This window comes from Panicum virgatum, chromosome 4K (assembly GCF_016808335.1).
Source record: "Panicum virgatum strain AP13 chromosome 4K, P.virgatum_v5, whole genome shotgun sequence".
In the NCBI taxonomy this organism is placed as follows: domain Eukaryota; kingdom Viridiplantae; phylum Streptophyta; class Magnoliopsida; order Poales; family Poaceae; genus Panicum; species Panicum virgatum.
In genome coordinates this window covers 25,477,059-25,484,885 of record NC_053139.1, presented here as the reverse complement: position 1 = coordinate 25,484,885, position 7,827 = coordinate 25,477,059, and the positions used below count along the sequence as shown (strand labels likewise).

The 7,827-nt window shown below is 41.7% G+C and overlaps 1 protein-coding gene across 1 annotated transcript; it reads right to left on the bottom strand.

Moving 5' to 3' along the window:
- Positions 1 to 6,035: 6,035 nt before the first annotated feature.
- Positions 6,036 to 7,767, bottom strand: LOC120703550 (lecithin-cholesterol acyltransferase-like 1). The gene is made up of 2 exons (XM_039987663.1): positions 7,144 to 7,767; positions 6,036 to 7,069 (listed from the first exon to the last, which is right to left on the bottom strand). The coding sequence occupies exons 1-2, from the start codon at positions 7,626 to 7,628 to the stop codon at positions 6,169 to 6,171; spliced, it is 1,386 nt and encodes a 461-aa protein (XP_039843597.1). The 5' UTR covers positions 7,629 to 7,767; the 3' UTR covers positions 6,036 to 6,168.
- Between the last annotated feature and the right edge of the window lie 60 nt (positions 7,768 to 7,827).

The window sequence follows — 7,827 nt, the reverse complement described above, 5'->3', positions numbered from 1 at the left end:
AATTAACCCGTGAAGGAACCTTTAGTCCTGGTTAGAGCCACTAACTAGGACTAAAGGCCCTTTTAGTCCAAGTTGGAGCCACCAACTAAAGGGTGATTTTTAGTCCCGGTTGGTGGCTCCAACCAGAACTAAAGCTCCCTACCGCCCTCTAGCCATTGGATCTAGGATTAAAGCCTTCATTAGTCCCGAGTTGAATGGTGGTCGGGACTAAAGTGCTGGACAAAAGTCCCTTTCTATAGTAAGTGCTTCGAGAAGTTCTACAAATTTTCTTAAACCATCCTGGGACAATGCTCCACCACCATGCTCTATCATCCTGAGGACTTCCAATGCAAGTGCAATAACCTTCAAATGCAATGAAAGTGCAGATTGACCCTTGCAGTAGATGTGCTTGCAACTTCACCTAAGGCATTCACTATCTTTGCATATTCCTCAGCCAATGTCTCTCGAACACTATGTCGAAGCTTCTTTCTCTTGTAAAACACTCTCTCGGAAAAAAATATTCCAAGTCTTCTATGCAAATTTCTCACAAACTTAGCCGGTCCTGATAAGCTCCCAAAAGTGCACAAACCCAACCTCTAATGAACAAGCAAGAAGGTCCTGCAAAAGCAAAAATAACGCTGCAAATAAGGTTCTTAACTCTATTACTCCATTTTGGTATAATCAATAAAGAATATGAAGTCTTACATGACGATGCCACCCCAGGCTATTAACCTGATGGCACTTTGTATTGACATCTATATTCACCTTATTATCACATAATTGCTGAAAATTAAGCTCCTACAAACAACATATGAATTAAGTACTGGAATTCTAATTTTTTTCAAAAATAAAAATAAAAATTTAGAATGTAGTTGTTTGATAAATTCAGAAAAGTGGACAACGAATATCATTACCCATTTGGGCCGAAAAAAATACTTGGGAGGAAGGCTTCTAACTGCAAAATCAGCAAGCAAATTAAATACTTAGCCCATTGATATTTGAATATACAGTAATAAGTTCCACTGATCCACCGTGGTAAGCATTGGAATATGCCTTCATATTACTACATATTAGATTAAGGAAGAAAAAGGAGGGGGGAGGTGAGGGGCATACAATCGACTCACCTTGTCCACTTAAGAAAAAGATATGCTTGATACATTGGGATGTATCATGTATGTAATAATGAAATAAAATATTATGATTTATGGATGTCATAGGAGTTCTTAAAATACGATCCACCTTTGGACCGTTTTTCTTCCTTTTCAAATTTATAGACCTGAATGATTACAACCATCAGTTATGATATAGTTCATGTTGAAACTTGAAGTCCATCACTTTAATATTACCTTCATAATACCGGCTGTAGAAGAAGCAAAAGAAGATAGAATATGAAGGATGGAATACACCATAAAACTAGAATTGTCTATTCTTGATTTTTGAAATCTTATATATGCAGCGTAAGTGTGAACGGATTTCAACTTACGTGTCAGCACTGCAAATGCATTGGTTCCATCACATTTTCGTCACTCCTGCTCCATGAAAGTGAGTTCAAACCCACTGAAGTGCCACTGTGGCTCTACATAACAGATAGCAAAAGTATCACTACTTTATTCTGTGATTAGTAACAGGTAATGCAAAAGCACTACTATAATTTTTTTACCTCATATGGTAACACAGGAGCCTCTTATGGATGACGAATGTCTAGCAAATAAATTTTCCCAAGTTTACTTTCTGGATCGACAACACCAAGTGCAAGAACGTATCCCACCAAGGGGCACCACTCACAAAGTCTAGCAGCAATACTGCAGAGTTTTTTTATGGGCAATACTACAGAGTTTTACCTACAAACCAAAAGAAGAAAAGACTATTTTTAGAACGTAGCCTTCCACTAGGCAGTTATTTTTATAAATTAAAAAAAAAGAACCGTAAACACCATTGGGTCGATGAAACACATAGTTTTAAGGTACATTCCATTCATAAGATAGTTGTAAGCACCTTACTCCAACATTGCTCAAGGTCTTCTAAAGAACTACCAACACCATTAGGTCGACGGAACACATAGGTACCAAAAGAACCAGTACAAGCCAAGAGCCGAAGACCTTCTCTTGATTATATTGCCCAAAATTCTCGGCATTGAGAGAAAGATGAGATTCAATAAGTTATTCAGTGAGTGGTTTCTTTTATAAGAAGAGCATCAGCTTGGAAGATGAACTGCGTTGGTTGTAATAGATTGACTTGAATCCATCTTCTTGCTCATGCATTCAAGTTCCATTTCAAGGAAGGACGTCATACCATGATACTTTCTGTCATGCAAGTTCCATAAGATGTCATTTACTATTGGAGTGACACCCGAGCCATTATCTTTTAATGGTAGCTTACCATAGTTCTAAATAGCCGGCTATAGCCGCCACTATAGCCTACTATAGCCTTTAGGAGATAGTTAGGATTTCAATATCTTAACTCTAAAAGGCTAAATATGCTAATAGCCGGCTATATCCCGCTATAACCGCTAAATTAAGGGTTATTTAGTTAGCTAAACTATATAATTAGTCTTTATTTATTTTTAGTTTAGTATTGAATTTTGTCATTTACAAAATTTAGTATTATGTCAATGATGTAACGATGGAATGAAGCCCAAGACGTATTTCAGTACATGAATTTTTCTTGAGTTCATGTTTATATGGAAAATTACTCATACATTTATGCATGGTGTTGAAGTAGAAAAGCATAATTGTGAGAAGCTTCTAAAAAGATTAGAGATTATGCATGAACCATGGTTGCCATGCTTCATGGTGAAATACGGAATAATCTAGAAATTCGATATTTGTATGGTTACATAAGTATGAGGAAAATTCTAGAGTTAGATATTTTGTAAAGAAATATATAGAAGACGGACATATGGCAAAACCATGTTAGCCATGGAGTCTTATAAATTGGAGTGCTCCCCTCCCCTCTTGCCCTATCATGGCATAAGAGATCTCAAGTAGAAGATGACAAGCTTGCCATATAGTGTAGTAGTATCATGGTAGGGTAGCCACATAAAGAGTGCAAGAGTCTTGTGTGTACTAAGTTATGGTGAATAAAGGGTTGAGTTTCCATATTGAGTTGGTCCCTCATATTAGTGTTAAGTGAAGGTCTTTTTGGTGTAGTGTGGGTATAGGGTCCACAGAAGAAGTGGTATTACACTACTTTGGTATAATTTCTCGAAAGTTGCGGGCTCTAATTTCTCAACACATGGTATTTATAGAACCTCTAAATGTGGTTAGCTAGGCTATTGATCACTATAGCCTTTTTTAGCCTCTACAAACATCAACCGCTAAATGCCTTATTCCACTATTTAAATATTGTATCCCAGTACAGTAAAACTCCTTTAATATCTTTACCACTTATATTCATGGGCAGTTAGTCTTCAATAGCTTGTGCAACAAAAAAAGGATTGACTAATAAAAAATAAATAAATTGTAGTTTACATAACAAATCTGTTGTTCTCCTCCAACACATCAGCTCTGGGAAGACTTAGTTTCTACACTTTGTGATAGGTCTTATTCATAGCGCTAGTCTTTTTCACATACATAGTAAGCTTAAAATGCACCACAAACATATCTGCATGAAGAAGCAACTAGCTTTATAAACATGTAAGATATAAATAGAGAAACTTTAAAAAATAGAAAACATAAATGATATAGGCTTTTTCCCTATGCCATCATCCACGCAGAGAATGGGGTATGTATGAAGCATTCCAGCACTCCTCAATGGAGATATATCAATGCCAAGCTCTTCTAGTGGTTTAAGAAAATTTCAAAGTTATGTTATAACATGAAACAAATGTGTTCATCAAATGAGCTCATCAAACATCAATAGTTTGTGGTGCATCAAATGTCAACTGTAGAAAACCTATTATTAAATGACATGTAATGAAACTTTTGATTGATGAGCACATATCCCCTCAGAATTGCCTCACTGAACCGAATCTCATCTTCCACCAACAGTTTATAGATGTTGGGGTGCACATCAACCATTTCAACAAACTATAAGGAAATTGTAATTGCACAAACCAGAAAAAAAAACAAAATGCAACTTATAGTAGTGCTCATGTTGTGTTTTTGGAACTGATGATGAGTTGAACGCTATACACTTTATTCAATTCAAAAGCATCATCTTCACCATCATCTATTCGGAATTGTTTAAGCTGACATCATTTTAATTGAAAAACCTTGCAGGCAAATGCCTCAACAGAAATTTCAATAGCATCAAAAACCTCCTATTTCTAATAAATGTACAGACACACAATTAGCACCAATAAAAAAATAGAAATAGATATCTCAATTTTATTCACCAAACACTAAAAGTAACTATTTTAACTAATCAAGAAAAGATTAAGCAGTAGAAGACTAAATATCTAAACAACAGCATCATTAATACCAATAATTAGTAAACATACAAACTCTTAAATAAAGTTAAACAAAAAAGTCAGTTGCTCTTAACAAAGGCATACTCTTATTCTAGGTTGGGTGCACTACACCATCACTTTTCTGGCTCTATCTGCAGCAACAATCATATTGTCTATTGTGCAAAATTGTATGGGCCACTGTTGCCATGACCCCATCAATATGGGCAGACATTTCTTTGACATAAGAACTTGTAAGTTAGTTTAACATAATTTTTGGTAGAAACTCGGCACTGAGAGAGTTTCATACATCCAGACAACATCATTTTCAGAGAGAATTGTTGTGTCTGATAACACTGGAGATGCATTGCAAACCTTGTTCTTCATAGAGATACATGTGGGGAATGCAATCCACTGTTTCATTTCTTTGGATTTCTTATAGCAACTTTGAACTTATGTAATCACAAAAAATAAACTGCTAGTTAGCAAATCGCCAAGAAAGCAAAGAAAGAAAGGTTCGAAAGAGCCAGAATCCTTACTTGGTCATAATCGTGCCACCAAGTAAACACAAGTTCCCTATCTTCTTTCTAGGAATGCATTGTGTAACTATTTTCAGGGTCACTGTTCCATGCCAAAGAAAAAAGTAACATCAATCTAGAATCCTTTTCTGATAGTAACATGCATAAGAGCATGTATGACATATATACAAATATTCTTCAAAATAGTAATAAACATATAACCATGTTCTAAGGGTAACACACTCGTATCAACCAAATTCCCATAAATCCTTGTTGTTCTTCATTACTATCTATATTACTTAAGTTGTTGTATCTTGGGTTTATGGTTCGTGCATAGATCTAGGTAGATCTGCATAGATTTGTATGTATAGAAAATTTACTGCAAGAATTTACTTAAGTTGACCCCATCCAATATGCTTGATGCTATTCCCAAGTGGCCTGACCTTTTACTGTTACTTTCTTCCCCAACCCCGCAAGTGCACTTACAATGGAAATGCATAAAGATCATATTGGTTAAAAAATACAAAAATGAGATAAAAGATGTGTGGCTACGGCATCAGATGATATCGCCCGGCCTTGTTGATGCTTCTGAGGAAACAATAGTTCATTTATGGTCGTTGATTATGATGACTATTTTGAATTTTAGATTTTTGTTACAGACAACTGTACATGATGATAAACTCAGCTGATCGGAACATAATTTTTTAGCGCATACTACATATCTGTTCCAAGTTATTAGTCATTTTAGGTTTTCTAGACGCATAGTTTTTCCTATGCATCTAACATATATGTTCATGCCTAGATGAATAGAAAAGCCTATGAATCTAGAAAAGCTAAAATGACTAATATTTTGGGACATATGGAGTAGCTTTTTCTTTTACCTATTAAGAGGGCAGTAGTAACAGAGAGTTTTCTTTGATTTTTTATTCCCTTTGTTCTTTTGTATTATTAAGGGAAAAGTACGATTTAAAACTTCTAAGTTGGTGTGGCGATGGATGGCTATACACTCAAGGATCTTGTGTGCATGATCTGTCTTCACTTGTATGTTCAGATTTTCTCTATGCTGTTGTGGTTTTAACAATCAGTTGTGTATCTAAATTTGGATTTTGGTACAATTTATACCTGTAACCGCATCTGAACGAGTAGAATTTGTAAAATCTAATATCTTTTATATTAAAGTGAATTCAAGGGCAACCAGACTAGTGTACATATCTAAATGTTCATACGCATAACTTATTCCCCTGTGAAATACTATCGCAGCACTTAATATTCCAGTGTCCCCAGTTAAAAAGAAGTTGCTCGGTTTGCTTCCATGATTTCCTTAATCACGGATCTGAGCCCAAGCTCATCTGAGACCAAGCCGTTGTGCGTCATGTTGGGGATCAAAACTGACTTGAAGTACGGCTGATCCGGGTCATCCCCAACAAACCTTTGCAAGGCCAGCACCTGCTCCAAGTTGACGATCCCATCGCCGTCCCCGTTCACCACTCGCGGCATCTCAGTGAAGTTACCATCCCAGTACACGACTTTGTCCACCGTCGGCACGCCGACGCCGTTGACGGCCGTCATCGGCACGAGCGGCGCCCTGAAGTTGAGCGTCACGGGCAGCGCCCTGGTGCGGTAGCGCGCCACCTCGTCGTCGGAGTAGCCCGCCGCCGTGAGGAACTCCGGAATCTCCTCGGCAGTGTAGTTCCTGGCCCGCGTGACCACCAGCGGCGCGGCGCCGTACACCTTCGGGGACGGCAGGAGGGAGAACGTGCTCCCGAAGCTCCTGTTCCCGAACGCCAGCACGGTGCCCCGCAGCGTCGCCGGTGGCGGGCTCGGCGCGGCGGCGGCGGCGGCGAGGACCTGCAGGATCAGCGGGGAGCCGCCGACACCGAGGCCGAGCATAACCAGGTGCTTGACGTGCCTCCTGCGCCACGGCAGCGGGGCCCGGTTGAGGAACTCCGTGGCGTAGAGGCCGCCGAAGCTGTGCGTGACGAGGATGGCCGGCCGGTTCCCGTTCCTCGCGCTCGCGCGCTCCACGAGCCGCGTCAGGCTGGCGCGGAACGCCGAGAACGCCGCCGACGCCGCGCCGGGCGCCGCCGGCGCGTACCGGAAGTCGTAGGGGGCGCCGAACAGGTTCGCCCCCTCCCTGTACCCGGCGCCTTCCAGCGCCTCCACGAGCCTCTCCATGCACGCGTCCCTGCAAAAAAATTCCAAATTGATATCGGACATGACCGATCTGATGATGGAAGCTTTGCTTGCCGGCTTAATTACTTTTGGGCGGGGTCGTCGAAGCGGAAGCTCCGGGTGGTGCCGAAGGACACGACGCGGGTCTCGACGCCGGGCGCGTTGCGGTAGTCGCCGGCGGCGGGGTCGTACACGAGGCGGAGCTGGTCCTGGTAGCACGGCAGGAGGGCGGGGTCCGCCTGCAGGGCCGTGTAGTTTTCCCACAGCCGGAACCAGCCGCGGCCCTGCCTCCGGGCGCCGCAGCCCGGCGACGCCGGAGGGGGCTCGTACGCGTCGGTGAGGCGCGCGTCGAACTGGCTGCACGTGAAGCCCGGGAGCAGCACGACCGGGTGGAGGCCGGCGGCGCCGCGTGCCGCCGCCGACGGCGCGCCAGCGAAGAAGAGCGCGGCGAGCAGCAGAGCAAGGGGCGCGATGAGGCGGCGATGGTCTTGCGCCGGCGCCTCCATTTCCCGTCGGGCCGCCGCTGATTTTGCTGCTGCTCTCAAGCTACAAATAATAGGAATAACAGTCATGCATGGTGCCGATTGATGAGCTGATGACGCATCGACCCGATTATATAAATGCGTGGTGCAGTTATATGGTCCCTAATCCCTCTTGGGTTGACAAATAACAATCACATGGCGACGCATCTTGTGCAGGGCAACACGGAACTAAGATTAGGTGAGTGTGGTTCGTTCGTTGCAGTCTTGCAGGATTAGGTGGTTAGCTAGC